The 17,970-nt window shown below is 36.3% G+C and overlaps 2 protein-coding genes and 1 pseudogene across 5 annotated transcripts in view; 2 read left to right on the forward strand and 1 right to left on the reverse strand.

Annotated features, from left to right (window-relative positions):
• The window catches only part of LOC113061859 (neuronal acetylcholine receptor subunit alpha-5-like), a 45,701-nt gene extending 40,151 nt beyond the window's left edge, over positions 1 to 5,550 (forward strand). For 2 of the 4 annotated variants that reach the window (XM_026231328.1, XM_026231329.1), the window contains 7 exons: positions 1,866 to 2,017; positions 2,359 to 2,403; positions 2,594 to 2,703; positions 3,018 to 3,195; positions 3,463 to 3,795; positions 4,790 to 5,146; positions 5,224 to 5,550. In XM_026231328.1, the coding sequence (XP_026087113.1) occupies positions 1,866 to 2,017; positions 2,359 to 2,403; positions 2,594 to 2,703; positions 3,018 to 3,195; positions 3,463 to 3,795; positions 4,790 to 5,146; positions 5,224 to 5,382 (1,334 nt within the window). In that variant the 3' untranslated portion in view covers positions 5,383 to 5,550. The remainder of the gene's footprint in view (positions 1 to 1,865; positions 2,018 to 2,358; positions 2,404 to 2,593; positions 2,704 to 3,017; positions 3,196 to 3,462; positions 3,796 to 4,789; positions 5,147 to 5,223) is intronic. The other 2 variants (XM_026231330.1, XM_026231331.1) reach the window with 2 other exon arrangements.
• A 1,277-nt stretch (positions 5,551 to 6,827) lies between these two features.
• Positions 6,828 to 9,409, forward strand: LOC113061297 (arylamine N-acetyltransferase, pineal gland isozyme NAT-3). The gene is made up of 2 exons (XM_026230326.1): positions 6,828 to 6,908; positions 8,216 to 9,409. Exon 2 carries the CDS (start codon positions 8,223 to 8,225, stop codon positions 9,093 to 9,095), a length of 873 nt encoding a protein of 290 aa, XP_026086111.1. The 5' UTR covers positions 6,828 to 6,908; positions 8,216 to 8,222; the 3' UTR covers positions 9,096 to 9,409.
• A 1,094-nt stretch (positions 9,410 to 10,503) lies between these two features.
• Positions 10,504 to 17,531, reverse strand: LOC113061861 (UDP-glucuronosyltransferase 2C1 pseudogene; annotated as a pseudogene).
• Between the last annotated feature and the right edge of the window lie 439 nt (positions 17,532 to 17,970).

Genomic DNA, 17,970 nt, shown 5'->3' on the forward strand with positions numbered 1-17,970 from the left:
TAAAAGCTCTGATGGGAGTGTAAATTTCTGACAATTTCTGACAAACTGACAAATTAAAGAACACAGATGCAGCCAACTCATTTCCACAGTACCAATGAAATTTACCAAGAGCAGCAGAAATGAACTACCGTCAGCTGGAGTTCCCATGAAGGACTATTGCATTTGGGGTCTGAACTGAACATTTCCCATAATCCCGTGCCTAAGGCCAATCAACGCCAGGTGTTCCCCATTACCAGTCCCCTATATATACTATGTTTGGACTCTCAGTTATTGCGAAGTCTTGTTTAGTCTAGTCTCACTCTTCTCAGTGGTTTCCTTGTGTTTGTTCCTACCGTGTCTTATCTTGGATTGTTTTGTGCCCATTGTGCAGCTGTGGCCTAATGGTTAGAGAGCCTGCCTAGTTACCAGAAGGTTGCCGGTTTGAGTCTCTGTGTTGGCAGGAGTTGTAGGTGGGAGGGGGTGAATGAACAGAGCTCTCTTCCCCCCTCAATACCCATGGCTGAAGTGCAGTATGAAGTCAAGTGTGGGTTACCATACTTGGCAAATGTCACAACTTTCTCTTTTTTCACTTTCACTTATACCGCCTGTGAATCTCTGCCGTCTGGTTTGACCTCTGCCTGGTATTGTTTCTGATTTTGGATATCCTTTGACATACTTGATGCTGTTATCTGATTACTTCCGGCCATTCTCTAAATAAATATACTGCAAATGGATCCTAACGTCTGTGACTCTGCATCACAAAAGACTTTGCCTGACAGGGATTCAGCAGCCCGGTATACTCTTGTTACAGAGATATCTGTTCCCACTTCTATGTCAGCGTCCAGCTCAACAATGGACCCAGTAGACCAGCTATTACATCTTCGTCAAGGAGGCCTATCTATTGAGGAGTATGTTCATCAGTTCTGTGAGTTGTCATATAAAGTGATCACTTTATGAAGTTTTGTTTTCAGGAGTTGTACAGTTTTGGACTCTGTGAACCAAATAAATCAGTGTTACCTAGAGGGGGTTGATTCTCTGCCGCCTGCTCCGACCTCTGCCTAGTATTGTTTCTGATTTTTGATATCGTTTGACATACTTGACATCGCTATCTGATTACTGCCTGACCATTCTCTAAATAAATATACTGCAAATGGATCTGAACGTCTCTGACTCTGCATCACACTATCGTTGGCATGTCAAGTGCAAAATATTTAAAAACATGCTTTTTGGGCATTAAATAATAGCATAAATACCAGTACCATACCATTTGTCTTAGTAAATAATGTTGCATGGTTTATTTAAATATTTTCCCATACATTTTGCATCTGAAAAGGAACTTCCTACAAATGCATGTGCAATACAGTCAGCCATTAGTGCCAGAAGAGGGTTTGAATTGATGCAAACTGTTATTAAATCTGGCCCTAAGTGTATTTTAAACTATAACTAAGCAAGTCAAAGGCAACAGCGGCAAGCAGCCCAAACTCTATCAGGTAAAACATAAATGCCATATGAAACCTATATGTTAAAGCCAGAGACATTAAACCAAAGTCCTGACTCTCTGTGGTCATTAAAAGTCCCAGAATATATTTTGAATATGTTTCATCCTGGCCAAAGCGCTTTAAGTGTTTAGAAAAGCATTATATTAATGTAATGAATTATTATTACTATATTATTATTATTATTATTATTATTATTATGTCTTGGGTGAGTTGTTCAATGTGAGATCAACATGATCATTGGAAAAGTGTCAATGAAATCATCACACCTTCTATAAACCTGTGTGGTTCTTATGTCTTTGGCTCTTGGTTGAAATTACTGTTGTTTAATGTCCCAGTCCATCGTGATTGAATTTAAGAGATTAATGTGAAGTTGTTGTTTTATTTAAGGGCCTCCTGTACTGTCTTCTTATGCCAAGGCAGAAGACAAGCTGTTTAAGCATCTCTTCAGCAACTACCAGAAATGGGTGAGACCAGTGGAGGAACTAAATGGAACGGTGCAGGTGAAATTTGGCTTGGCTATCTCCCAGCTCGTGGATGTGGTGAGAACTAGGGATGCTGAAATGGCATTCTCCTTATCCAGGCAAAATCTTGTCTTACAGTAAACATCACAATTAAGTAATAAACACTAGGAAAATCTCTATCATCAGTAGACTGGGAATTTCACATTTATTGTTAACCATTGTGTTCTATTTGGGGTCAGAGAGGTTAGGGTAAGGTTAGAAATAATGGGATAAATCATCAGTAATATTGATGTATTTGGGACACCAAACATTAAGAACATATAAAATCAATTTTAACAGAACATGAATGTTAATAGAATAACATTATACATAATATTGGCTATAATATTGGATAATTATTATTATTTATTTTTTTTCAGAATGAGAAGAACCAACTGATGACGACCAATGTTTGGATGAAGCAGGTAAACAGGACTAATCCATTAAAAGCTTTATCTGATTAATATGAAATATATATTTTTTTAATACCTTTATTCATGTTCTGTTCTGGTAGTCATTGGTCATTGGTACACAACCAACATGTATTGCTTTCTTTACTTTTTTAATTGCGTGAGGATCAGCTATGCCCATAAATCCATGTCTCTCTGCTGTCAGGAGTGGACAGACATGAAGCTCCGATGGAATCCGGATCATTATCTGGGCATCACCTCCATCAGAGTTCCCTCAGACTCCATCTGGCTTCCTGACATTGTGCTCTATGACAAGTATGTAGTGCCACTCAGTGGCAACCTAATGAGTAAGAAAGGACTGAACATGACGTTTAACATTTCTGTCAGAACAATTAATAACAAGGATGCTTCTAATATATTTTTATGGATATTAAGAGTGGCATTATGTGTACATATACTGCATCACATGACTTACTTATTTCATACAGAATTCCCATGCATAACTTGTGAGTAACTATGATTGTCAAATCCCTTTTTTTAATCAAAGGTACTATTAAAATCTTGAAAAATATGCAATTTGAAGCCTTAACAGTCTGTATCTCAGCTTGATGAGTGATTCTCACCTGTAGTGCAGATGGTCATTTCGAGGCCACAGTGACAAAAGCAGTTGTGAGATATGACGGCACTATCTCCTGGACCCCTCCTGCCAACTATAAATCTGCCTGCACCATTGATGTGACGTTCTTCCCCTTTGACCTTCAGAACTGCTCCATGAAATTTGGCTCCTGGACCTACGATGGTTCCCAGGTATGCTGTAAAGTTTGTAACTGTTATTAAAGGCATGAAAAAACAATGTTTACATCTAGAAAGGAAAATATATACCTAAAAATTAACCAAAATTTTACCTTTAATAAAAATGTATCATCAGTTCATAGTGACCACTTTAATCAAGCACAAGAAAAGTAACTAAAATGACTCATACTGTATATTCTAAGTCATCTGAAGCAATAGTTTTTTTTTTTTGTGTTTATATGAAAATTTATGCAACAACTACATAATGTTCCTTTTCTTAAGGTGGACATTCTCCTTGAGGATGTACATGTGGACAAACGTGACTATTTTGACAATGGTGAATGGGAGATTGTGACGGCCACGGGTAGCCGGGGTTTGAGGAGTGATGGGACCTTTTTCTATCCATCCATCACTTACTCCTTTATTATCAGACGTCTTCCTCTTTTCTACACACTCTTCCTCATCATCCCCTGTATTGGGCTATCTTTCCTGACCGTGCTGGTGTTTTATCTCCCATCTAATGGAGGGGAGAAAATCTCCCTCTGCACGTCTGTCCTAGTCTCTCTTACTGTCTTCCTTCTGGTGATAGAGGAGATCATCCCTTCCTCCTCAAAGGTAGTACTCTTTTTAAGAATTTAAAGCTATATTATGTTTTATTACATTGCGATTAGTACTGTAAGTCAGTGTGCCACACTTTTTTGTTTAATTTTACATTATTGTCAGCAATAAAATTGCAATATTGTTCAGCTATTTGTTTTTTGTGTGATAAAGTTTCAGCACCATGCAGTAAGTTCATTCATTTAGGCATTGAAGTGCTTTTCTGTATTTGCTTTAGGGGCTCTTATGTCATTCTGGAGTTGTGGTGGAAGAGTCTGTCATTCATTTCTAGATGTCAAAAAGTTTTAGATTAAACCATACAGTATATGCAACACATGCAACAGTGAATGATATACAGTACATGATATAGTATATCTATATCTATTTGATAATCCATAGTTTCAGTTACTCTGAAAAAAAAAACAAAAAAACAAGGATGCCACTGGGAGTGTAAAGTGGAGCAGAGAAATTTGAGAGGAAAATAAATTATAAAAAAAAAAAAAAAAATGTTTTGGGGCTGGCAAATTTGCCATATTATCTAAAAATGATAATTACTCACCAAAATAAATAATAATTTACTCTGATGTTGTTCCAAACCCATTAAACTTTGGTTAATCTTCAAAACACAAAATAAGATAATTTAATGAAACAACTTTATAGCTTTCTTTTTTTGCGATCTTCTAAGTTCTGGTTACCTGGACTTTCAGTGGCGATACAGAAACGTCTAAGCTTTCATTAAAAAAAAGTTTGTTTTTTTATTGTTTTTTAAAAAATTTTTATAGACCTATAGTTTTGTAACGGCAAGGTGACAGTATTTGTAAAAAAAAAAAAATCACTATCCCTTTAATGTATTAAAATAACATACATCAATTCTTATATTATTACGGTTTGAAAAAAAAAAAAAATTAAACACATGTTGAAATTATTTCCACTGAGGATTATTTTCATGCTTTCATTCTCATTTTCAAATGACTTAATGTTTTTTACTCTGCTCTTATGTTTTCTGTCCCAGGTGATTCCTCTCATTGGAGAATATCTGGTCTTCACTATGATCTTCGTGACGCTTTCCATTGTCATCACTGTCTTTGCCATTAACATCCATCATCGCTCCTCATCTACTCATCACAACATGGCTCCCTGGGTCCGCCGTATCTTTCTGCACCACCTACCAAAACTGCTTTGCATGCGCAGCCATGTGGACCGCTATGCAACCACCGCTGCAAGGGGTGGAAGAGAAGGGCTGGTCTATGGGAAGAGTTCGGAGCAGGATACCACTCCTCTGCTCAATGCAGAACATAGTCTGAAGGCAGCCTTAGACTCTATAAGCTACATCACGCTTCATGTTGTGAAGGAGAATGAAGTCAGAGAGGTAAGTATCTCACTTTAGACTTTCAGACTTAATAAGACTTGAGTTCTAATAAATTCTTATGTAATGCCTTCTTTTAGGTTGTTCAGGACTGGAAGTTTGTGGCCCAGGTTCTGGACCGGGTTTTCCTGTGGTTGTTTCTCTTAGTATCACTGCTCGGCTCTGCTCTGCTTTTCATTCCTGTCATCTATAAATGGGCCAACATCATTGTTCCCAGCTATGCTGGAAGTACCATCTAAAACAAATGAATGTATAACATTGAGAAATCTTTAGCTTGGATAAGGTTTTCGCGTCACTATTATATTAAACATCTATGCAACTTGTAGCAATTGAGCGCTGTCATTTATGCTTTTAACATGCTGCATCACATTAATCGTTGTATGCTGATTTCATTACAATAACATTTACAATAAAAATACTGTTTTAAAGTGTTTGTGCTTTGTGAATATGTATATGGTAATGCACTCCTAAAGGTGATATGTATCCTAGATTACTCATCTTGCACCCAAGGTCATATAAAAATGTTTTGTCCAATCAAATGCTCTCTAGAACGGAAATGCCCCTTTTTCCTCATACCAGCTGCAACCTACTAGCACTAACAAGCTAATTATAGTGTTTTGAAGTCCATGGGTTTTCCTGTGGAATTGGGCTACTTTTATACTGCTGCCATGGGCTGTTTTTTCCGTCTGCTGATTGAAACGAACACCCTTCACAACCACTGCCCCTGGAACACATCGGTGGGACAGTTGATACCTGGAACACGATTTTGAAGTGAAAGATAATTTTGTTCCTTCATTGGACAAGTAATCCACATGACTCCAGTCCATCAATTGAAGTCTAATGAAGTGAAAAGCTCATTTGTGTTAATAAACATTTTTATCATCAATACACTTTTAATTTCAAACCATTGGTGCAAGTCCTATCTACTTATCTACATATACAATATTGCTCTTTCCTGTGAAAAAGCTGCCTAGGTTATCAGGAGATAAATATGCACAGATGAAGATAAATGTTATACACTGTTTACAATCAAAAATCATCATTACAGTTTCATGCGTATTTCACCAAATCTGATTATGTAGGTGGACAAACTCATCTACATCTTGGATGGATGGCCTGAGAGTGAATAAAAATTTTAGCAAATCAGTTTTGGGTGAACTATTATTTTAAAGAACACCAGTAATTCTGAGTTTGGCACACAGTTTGATAGATCAAGTGGAGGATGAGAGAGGACCAGGCCTGGATTTATAGTTTTGTTTGGTTTTTGTTTGTGTGCGGCAGTCGTCCGCAAGGGGCTGCCACGCTGTTTTTTCTTTATTGTCCGCCGGTTCCTGCCTCTTCTTCCACGAACATTGTTACAATCACTATAAGCTAGTCTGTCATTTCAATTTCATTCAATGTCTACTGAGTATATAGCAGTAATAGCAGTATATCAGTACACATAATAGTTGTCATTAAAGTCCACTGGTTTACCATTATACAAAGTTCTTAAACCCCACTTGTTCCACTGTATGCAACACAAAATGGCATAGTTATATAACTTGAAACGCATCAGTAATTATGCAGAGTAGACATATTTAGTAGTTTTTTTTTTTTCTCAGCTCCTGACTTTAATAATTCATTTATTTAAACCTGTGACATTGCATTGTGGTTCAAGGGTTAACTCTCTGTTATTCAACATCCAGTCCCTCTCTCTGAAGACATTCACTAGAGTCTTTGTGACACTTGTTCTCACTAGCAAATTCACTCACTGGCTCATCTAAGGGTAAGAGCTTTTTTAAATGAAAATAATGTGTATTTAGAAAGTTATTTATTTCTCAGATATCTGTTGATGCATTACCACTATTTAAATAGGTGCTTAAACTTTTTATACCTTTCACAACTTTATTCTTCCCTCCTATTTATGACAATTTTATTTCGTATTTTAAGTAACTGCTTGTAAAACGTACATGCAATTCAAATATTGGAACATGTTATGTAATTTTAGTGACCACAGAAATGCTCTTGTTTAGGTACAGAAAACAACATTTTCTTCATCTATATATTGTGAAACATTATATCAGTATTTTACTTCTATTTTTGTCTTGAACTGTAAAAAACATAACAATATATCTTATATGTAGAAGTAAAAATGTTAAAAGAAAAAAAGAAAAACAGCTTTAGTTTTCTGCTATACACAGCAGATTTTTTTAAAACGGAGTTAACACTAGAAAAGGGTAAATTCTGTTGAAGCCGAGAATCCACCTTCACCAGACAGAACACAGAACACAATAAGCTTGTTTGAGATGACAAACACCCCGTCTTGAATGCATTTGAGAGTAGAGTGCTGCAGCCAGAGAAAGAACCGGTTAAGAGCTGTCAAGAGCTGATAATTCTCACTATACTTAGTAGACATGCAATCTACATGAACAAATACAAAATGCATTATTATTAAAACATCACATTTACATAATTTGTTGCTAATTAAGCGGATGCATCCAAAATGTATTCAAGTTGATATAGATAATAGAATAACATTACACAAGTGAGCCTGTCCCAATACCCACACATGTGGTATTGGCCACTTGAGATGCACAAAATAAGTGTACAAAACTATCCCAGGTCTTAAAAAGGCCCTTGAAATTTTTACAAATCTATGTTGTATGATCCATCATATAATCAAAGGTTCCACACACTTGCAGTCTTCTTGCTCACTTGGAACACTTGGGCCCTAGACAGAAAATACTCCATGGTAGTAGAGAAGTGGTCAATTTGCAAAGAGCACAAGCATGGGCACTGAGACAGGCCCATTCTCAAAGACATTGCTAATAGAGACACAAGTGGCAGGATACACAAATAACCAACACACTCCTATCTCTACAACTGGTCATGCCCCAAACCAACCCTGACCCTGTTTTAGGATCAAACAGAGCAATATATATAGAGACACAGTATTTATACTTTCAACAAAATTCACCAACAAATGGTGTTACACTAAGATTTGTCACTTTGGTTTGAATAGTATTTTTTTTTAAGATGGGCTCAGAAATTAATATTTTAGCTTAAAAACTGTGTTTGCATTGTTTCTTGAAGGAATCTAATGGATCTAAGAGGGTACTTCAACAGGATCGGGTTTACTGGTCCATATGACAAACCTGACCTGGACACTTTACGCACCGTCCATAAGCTGCATGTTATGACCATTCCATTTGAGAACCTCAGCATCCACTGCGGGGAGAAAAACACAACGGACCTGAACATCATCTATGATAAATTAGTCAAGAGCAATCGGGGAGGCTGGTGTTGTGAAAACAACCTCTTGTTCTCATGGGTCCTAAAGGAGATGGGTTACAAATACACCACACTAGGCTCCAAGGTGTTTAATAAATTCCAAAATGATTTCTACCCTGTGGACTCTCATCTGATCAATATGGTGGAGATCGATGGGAAGCCTTACATTACCGATGTGAGCTACGGAGTGTCATGCCAACTCTGGTATCCCTTAGAGATGATCTCGGGTAAAGATCAGCCGCAGCCTCCAGGCGTGTTCCGCCTGCTAAATGAGGGAATGACGTGGGTTCTGGAGAAGACTTCAAGAAAGCAAGTGGTCAAAGATAAGGCTAATGCTAATTCTAGCCTCATTGACAAGCGCCTGGTGAAGAAAATGTATTGCTTCCCATTAACACCCCGTAATAAAGAGCATTTTGTGGAGACCCTGGATTGCTTGCAGACCAGTCCTGATTCTCGGTTTGTGCTGAAGTCCATTTGCTCCCTTCAGACCCCCAACGGCTTCAGAGCTCTGATTGGCTGGACTTACAGCGAGATCATATACAACCCAGAGGAGGACTCTGACATGGTGGACATGAAAGAAATCCCTGATTGTGAAATAGAGGCTGTGCTGAAGGAAAAGTTTAATGTGGTGTTAGTCAATAAGTTCACACCGAAAAACAAAAAAGCTAATTATTGCATGTAATACAGTATAATACAGAGAAAACACATACTTCCTTAAATGGCTTTTCTTTTTCTTTTTTTTTGGAAGCGACTAGTCTAGCCAATAAAATGGTTTCTGTTAAAACCCTGAAGCATTTTCTGTGTGTCTCAATGCTTTTTTATGATTTCAGAAAAGATGATTTAAAATAGATACAGAATATATGCACTTCTAAAGATTGTTTAAAGATTATTGACTCTTTATTTCTTAGTGATTGATAGAAACATGTATGCTCCAAAACACTGTATACATGTCCATTAAATAAACACAGCTCCATATTTTGTGCCAACAACGTATTTAAAATTATTATATAGCATCACAATTTAGATGTTATTTGGAAACATTAATAAATAAATGAATACATTTCATGAAAAATTGTACATTTAATTGTTGTTGTTTTACTTTAATAAGCAATTTTGAAACCGTTTTCTGTCACCACTTGATGTCCAGTGTAAAATTTAGGTTCAAGGTAGAACCACTCCTTCAAACTATAATATTTCAATCAGGACCACTTCCGTCAAGTATATTTATTTATTTATTATTTATTTATGACAATTATAATTGCATACAGTTAGTGTTGGCGGTATGGTTATGTTCTGGGCAACACTCCACATGCCTGTCCATGCAGCCATGCTTGGACAGAGCGGGGAGAGCAGCAAGACAAACCCCCCTGGGGTACAGAACAGAACCATTATAAGCATAAAAAAATTACAATTCACAATTACATGAGTTGTAAACAAAATGTGATAGACACTGCTTCCAATGAAGAGACTGTAAAGAAAGAACAAAGTTGGATCGGATTACAGGTTCAGTTGGTGGAGTTGGGGTTGGAGGAAGGAGTTAAATGGATTAAAAGAGCATTCACTTATCTTAGATGTGGATTTCAGATGTTCTGGAACAAACTGCAACAGTTTGATTTGCAAGCAGCGATGCAATGGAAGAGACACTTAAAAATGGGAATATAAATAGACCGCAGGTGATAGGTGTCAAGACTGGATTGGTCCACGTCAGCAACAGCTGACTGTCAGCTGGTGCAAGCTTGACCTACGTGGCCTGACTGAACTAACGCGATGCTCCATAATGACATTTTTATTAAGTCTAATTGCTTGTCCAGGGTGCTGTTGAAATTGCATGCATTTATCATTGTGAGTTAAAACTGGTTACTAACAGGTAAGGTTAGTGTTTAAATTTAGCAGCAGTTTGCCGCAATTTACAGATAACATAAACTTTTCTCCCAATATTGCATCTTAGTTTATAAAGTGACCAATTAAAACAAAAGTGTCTCCCTCAAAATTATAAAAGAAGGCAACTGCATGTACAAGTATAATAATTAAACAGATGTTGATTAAATTGCATTTAGTCACTGCACAATATATTTGAATTGATACATTTATTTTCACGTCATGTTTCTTTTATTATGTCATGTCTCATTTTTAACATTCAAAATGTCTGAGGTTAAAATTTACAGGGTTAAAGGTGAAATGGCTATTATTATTCAAATATTAATTAGGAAACACCACTGCATCATACCACCTTATTTTCAGTATAGTGAATGTTATCATTTGAGCAATATTAATATATTCATCAATAAGTATTGTTTTGTTTTTGTAAAAAATAATCACTTAAGACAAGTTCAGATTTAAAAAAAAAAACATTACATAAAAATAGCACATATGAAAGCACAGTCAGTGTTCTGAATTGTCAAAGATTTCTGATTCTTTTTGCAATAGAATTACCATACCTGCTTAGACATTTACATTTATTCATTTAGCAGTTTGACTGTAAGTGCATATATGCATACAGATTGTACATATCACTCAGTTTTCCTTTTTCTGCTGCAGCACTTGACACACAGATATCTAACTGCTAAAAATATGGAGAGAGTGATTATCAGAACAACAGCAAACAATGTAACTGCAACATCTACTGAGTAATAGGAGTACCAAGGCAGTTTATAAGATTCTGAACGAAGGTGAGCAGCTCCTTTATGTCTCATTACAAACTCAATCCAGAAGAGAGCGCTGTCCAATGGTTTAACTGGTGTGTCTCTGTGCAGATGAGAGAGCCTCTGCATACTCAGTCTGTAAGATGGCTCACTGATTACTTCTTGTATGGCCGTGTGCAGTGTGTTTTTATCTAAAGTTGTTAAGGTAACTATCTTGGCTCCTCCCCTGTCTTGCAATCTAACAAGATTGTCGTACTGGTCAAAAAACAGAGGAATTCCAATCACTGGAATGCCATGGTACAAAGCTTCTTGAAGACCATTAGTTCCACCATGTGCAATAAAAACTTTAGTCTTTGGATGCCCTAAAAGATCATTCTGTGGCATCCAGTCAACTAGCAATGTGTTGTTGCCCAAAGTAGATGGTCTTTTTCCAGTGTATCTCCAAATCACCTTTTGAGGAAGCCTAGCAAAAGCAGCCGCTATTTCAGCTGTTAAATCATCTGGTAAGACACTGATAAATGATCCTAAAGACATGATAATGACTCCATGCTCTCCAGAACTTTGCATGAAGACTTCCAGGTCATGTGGAAGGGTCTTTGCTGGTTTGCAGTGGAAACCGCCAACGTAGATGATATTTGGCATTGTTGGACGTGGAAACTCAAAAACAAAATCAACCCTCATAAGCCATATATCAGCCCCCTGGAGAAGTTCATAAAAACTTACAGGTGGATCGAAATATTTGTCACAAAGTGCTTGGTACTGTGCCAAATTAAAATAGCCATATTGAATGTACATTAGCAAATAATAGAAAATATTTTGTACTCGTTGAAAAAAGTTCATTTTGTCTGTGTTTCCAGATTTTGTGATAGGAATGTAAGACAGCGGTGAGGGAGCGATCTCAAAATGTCCCTCTCCAGGAGTGGTCCATCTCACATTATATACCATTGGTAACTTAAGTTTATGAGCCAGGAAAATGCCTGTACCCCATACAGGATCAGTGAGCACCAGATCGTATTGCTTTTCCTTCAGTGTCTTCAGAATTTCCTCACTTTCAAATATGTTTGTTATAAACTGACATATAATTTCATGCATTTTATAAGTGTTATAAAGTGTATCCAAATACAGCCAACCTGAGCCCAGCCAGCTGCTCTTTCCTCTTTCATAGTTGATTGCTTTGGAAAGCATGTCATCTACAAATTCTTCATCCATTCCTTTGGTGTTAGGTATGGTTATAGAGCTGTAATAAGTTGAATTGTCCTTGATGAACCAGCTATTAGAGGTGCGTAATACATCAATGCTGTGTCCTTGACCATGTAAAGCCTTGATGATGATGTCCATGTTCATCCAGTGACTTCCCTCCAAAGGTACCACCAAGACTTTGCCACCATCACAGAGAGAAACAAAAAGGATTACGACTTGTATCCAGAGAGGGACAGAAACCATATTCTTAGAAAATGGTGTCATCTTGCCTGTAAATTATAAAATAAATTGGATTACATAAATATGGACAATATTAGTTACTTAGATTAATAATTTTGTCTGTGGAGTACTAGGATAAAGTAAAGCAAATAAATAGTAGCCCAGTTTATTTATGTCACCTAGTTAATATCTGCAACAGCATGGAAATAAAAAGTCAGACAAGGGAGTTATCAGATAAATTTTCTTTTTTTAGTTTGTGCAAGATTCCACCTTGTACACATGAGAGGTGTTTTTGAAATAAATAAACTGAATAGAAATAAATAACTTGTCTACATACATTCATAAATCAACTGTAAAACAAATATAAAACAATACCAACAACTATCATCAGTGTGCTTATTCTTTAAAAAAGCAATGGATATAAAGTTAACTTAAACTACATTATACCTTATTATAATAACAGAAAACAAACTTCTAAATATAATATTATGGAGAAAAAAAATCTAAAATATGTAACTATATTGCAGATATTAGCAATTTAAGCAGACATGCTAACGGCTCTAGCACAACTGTTAGACGTGACAAACTAATACCTATCGCGGAATACTGCATTAGCTACTGGGTCAATGCCGGAAAAAATTATTTTACTGTCTATGGTCAATGCCGGAAATAGCTGCAACAGCTTACAGAAGCATTCCGTATTAAACAAAGAACCACGATAGGAACTTACTTCGTCAATGAAGTTGAAGTTTAAGGCTGAGCCAGAGCCGTTGAGCTCCTTAAAAACGCATGTGACAGGGTATGACAGCCACAATCACATTCATATAGCTATCAAATATATAATTCCGTGTAGAATTCAAATTGGTCCGATTCGTTTTGTGGTCTGCGCCGTCGCGCCGCTCGCGCGCACGTGATCCGCTCCGTGCTATCGTGTCCCTCCCTGGACCGGAGAAGAGTGTGTGCAGTGCGGTGGTTAGCTTGACACATTGCGAAACCAGACTTCTTTTTTTACTGAATGGAAAGCATATTTACACAGTCTTAATCGTTCCCTGTCCCCTGTGTAGTGCACTACGTGGCTTTCACCTTACAGAAATAGGAAAAGTTCAAAAGAACAGCATTGTCAAAAATAGAGATGTTTTCTAACAATATAAATCTTTACTACCACTGTTTCTATCAATTTAACAAATCCTTGCTTAATTCAAAACATCAGAGTTATTACATGATAAATCTAATATAAAGTGTAACACTTCCATTACCAAAAAGTGCTGTTAGTCCTGTTACACATTTGTACTTTCAATACAAAAAAGTGTTGTTACCAATGTCCTGTTAAACATTTGTACTTACACATACACATACCATTCAGTGGGTTGTTACATATGTGTAGTTACACAAACATTACAGCTGTAGATACTATAGTATGTACCAGTATGTACTTACACTGTGGTTACATTCTATGTACACAGTTACTATGAAAGAACACGGGTATTAAGGACACCTAATATAAAGTGGGACCAAATACTGACCTCAAGGTTTTGAATGGTAGTGTCTATTGTTACAAAATTTATATTTTAATTAAATGCTGTTGTTATTCATCAAATGATCCTGAAAAAGTATCATATGTTTCCAGCAATGATAATAAATTACATAAAATTTATTTTAAAGTACATTTTTATCAAGTAAATGCAGGCTTGATGACTAACAATATAGCCTATAAGGTTTTGACTTCATATATATATATATATATATATATATATATATATATATATATATATATTAGGGGTGTAACGATACGCGTATTCGTATTGAACCGTTCGGTACGAGGCTTTCGGTTCGGTACGCATTATGTACCGAACGGTTCGTTGGACTAATTAATTATATTTGGAAAATAAATAAAAAATTGTGAAATATAATGATATGCGTTCAACAAGGTAGCCCAATAACCCAAACAACGTAATAGACAACGCCCCTGACACCCTGAAGAAGAAAAAAACACCAACTTATATGTTTATGTTAGGCTACTCAGTCAGGCGCTCGCTCACTCAGTACGCGCTGAAGGCTCGTTGCAAAATGGCCAATGCGTTTAACAGACCAGAAATAGAAGATCCTCCAGTAACCAACAGGTCTGGTGTTTGGGTGCACTTTACCAATCGATCGGGGCATCCAAACAAGCATGGAAATCAAAATGGACTAGTACTGTACTGTGTCGGAATTTCCTGAGCAGTACGATACAATTAACAGGCCTGCACGTTATTAGATAGAAGAACTGTTATAAATACAACGTATGCACGGGCAGTTTTGAAAACTCCACCTACTTTGCTCTTGGCATAGTGCAGCGCAAATCGCGTTGTATCTGAAGGGCAACGCTGAGCCCAGGGTCCAGCGCCACGCATACCGTGTCCTGTGTGAAAGACCCTTTAGCCATTTCGCAACGAGCCTTCAGCGCATACTGAGTGAGCGAGTGCACTCTCTGTAGTGGAAAACGCAGGTTTTAAGAACATGCTTAATGTAATTGAGCCCCGTTACAATATTCCTTAACGAGCCCATTTCAGCCAGACAGTAATTCCTGCTTTGTTCCAAAAAACATAAGCCCTATAGAGAACCAATTGAGTAAAAACACACTCAATATAAAGAGTTATAGAGTTCCATATAAAAAGTTACATCTTTGTATTTGTTCATAACTACTACAACAATATAACATTTTCATTTATTTTTTTTATAAGGAGCTGTTTTTGTTTTATACGGTATGCTGCTAAGAAAACACCATAGAAGATGGGTAAAGAATAGCTCCATCATTGTTCAATGTAAAAAAACAAAACAAAAAACATACGTTGTTAATTTTAAAAAAATCAAGGAAATGTATCTGCCAATTTTTTCTTTTTGCTGTATCTAAAACGTACCGAACCGTACCGAGACACCAGTGAATCGTATCGAACCGAACCGTGAATATTGTGAACCGTTACACCCCTAATATATATATATATATATATATATATATATATATATATATATTTATATGTATAATTTTTTATTATTATTATTTTAATTTTATTTTACATTGCCTCATTTTATATTTGAGCTCCTGTCCCTGAAGAACTGTCTGCACGTCCCGGTTTCAACTGATTAATTAAACTGACTTAAAAAATAAATAAATAAATAAAAATTGTCGCCATGATTTTTGGATTATATCATAACCTGTGACATGTCTCTATCCTACCCAAATTAAGAATTAACAACAATTTCTACAGACAGCAGAGAAAAAGCGAGGGCGTTGCAGCAACAAATCTTGCATTCAAAAATATTCATATTTATTTCATGTTGCAATTATGAAAGAGGAAAATATCATTGATTCATATGCAGCTTGAACTGAGGCGAATTATCTCACTACAAATTAAAGAGCGTAAAAAGACGTTTATTGTTTGTATTTTATCATAGAATTGACAGAAGGCTGAGACTTTGTAGTAACAAAACACAAATCTGAGATCACTGGGTGGCTTGCATGCTAGTAATAATAAATAGACTTGAAAACTTTAAACAACATTTCCAAGCATTAGCCTAAATAAAACAGCTTGTGAATAGTCACTATACACATAACTTTATTTACTTCTGAAACATCAACAATAAGGCCTAAATTAAGTTAACCAAGTTGGTGCCCAAAAAGTTTGAGTGAGCAATTATGTGTTGCATATGGGCCCAGGGCTGACTTGCTACGCCACTTAAAAAGACTGATGTATCTGCATTTTATTATCTTATTGATAAAAACACATCATCAGCCATAAAATAGTACACGTGTCATGTCGTCTTTTTATTTGAAACATTCCCAAATGCATTAACTTAATTATAGTCACGACTATTAGCCGGAGTGCCCATAAACTCCAATAAAGGGCACTTCACTCAGGACTCTGACATTTTTGTTTCCATCAACCACCAGATGTCACCATATCATCACTTGGACACTAGTACCTTTCATACTGTTGCACCACACCCGAACTACATTCCCCATGAGTCACTGCATCACAGATCACCTTGCCACACCTGCACCTCATTCATCAGCCAATTTCCTAGCCACACCTACACCTCATTTACACACACACACACACACATATAACCAGCACAGTCACTCTCATACTTTGCAAAGTCTTGTTTAGCCCCGTCTAGCATTTCAGAGCATTTTCCCTGTGTTTGTTCTTCCCATGTCTGATCTTGGATTGTTTAAACCGGCTCTGATTCTCTGCTGCCTGCCCAACCTCTGCTTGTTTCGGTTATGATTCTGGATATCCCTGACGCCATTCCTGATTACTGCCTGTGTGACCATTCTCTTAATAAAGTTCTGCACATGGATCCGAAACGTCTCTGACTCCACATTACAATTATCATGAAATATCTTTCTTCTCACCTTTATAGATTATGCTGACCTATAGTGGGCGATGGTCAAAGTAACCTAATAATGTAACCTACTATGCATAAAAAACCTGTCTGTTTACTTAACAGATAAGAGTGTCATGTCATAACATATTTTTAATTTGAGTTTAATTGAGTTTATATTTAATCTGAATTTAACATTGAAAGTTAATGTGAATAGATGTGCAAACTAGGCTCATGACTTATATTAAGAATATTTACAATATCAGAGAACATTTTCACTGACAGTCTAGTTCAAGCACTATCAAAAACTCATATACACCTAGGGTGCCTTGAGGGTGAGCAATTTATGACCTAGTTTTCATTTTGTGGTTGAACTAACCCTTTAAGCATAATATAAAATCAAATGTAAAGAACATTCCCATCCTCAAGCATCACACTGGGGCTACTAAACTGCATCAAAGAAAGGAAAAAACATCTTTTTTAAACGAATCGTTGAGAACCAAAGAAAATTACAGATGATCCCTGAAATAATGGAAAACTTAAATTTACTTGGAATAAATACCCTTCTGTAAAAGTTCTTAAATCTTAGTTTTAATCCATGAACTTTAAATTACTTACAGTTATACCGACTGGCTTATGCTTCTTTGTTCAGAGCCGATATCTTTATCTTAAACTGAGCAAACTTCAGCATTACACCATAATCATGCATTATCTTTTAAAATGCAGTCAAAGTCCAAAGTTAATTTGGAACATGATTTATAGTATGGCACAGATGTCTATAAAGTACACACTTTTACTCACATGTAAATTTGCTGGTAATATCAATTTGATAAAGAGGGGTTTAAACTACTTTTCCACACTATGACTATATCATACAGCATATATTATAAAACAAATTAATTTGGCACAGTGGCAATTTAACTGGCGGCAATCACTATGCCAACTTGAGAGAGAGGAATAAAGAGAGTTCACATGAGGTAAAGCATAAAGAAAGAGTATATCTGCATAAAAAAGCATCTCTGCGTAATTTGACATATGAGATCAGATGTTATAAAATAAGATAAAAAGAACCCAAGAAAACAAAAAATGTTTAAGCAAGTGAAAAAAAAGCTTAGTGTCAGAGATAATAGTTTA

Source organism: Carassius auratus, chromosome 43, assembly GCF_003368295.1.
Source record: "Carassius auratus strain Wakin chromosome 43, ASM336829v1, whole genome shotgun sequence".
In the NCBI taxonomy this organism is placed as follows: Eukaryota; Metazoa; Chordata; class Actinopteri; order Cypriniformes; family Cyprinidae; genus Carassius; species Carassius auratus.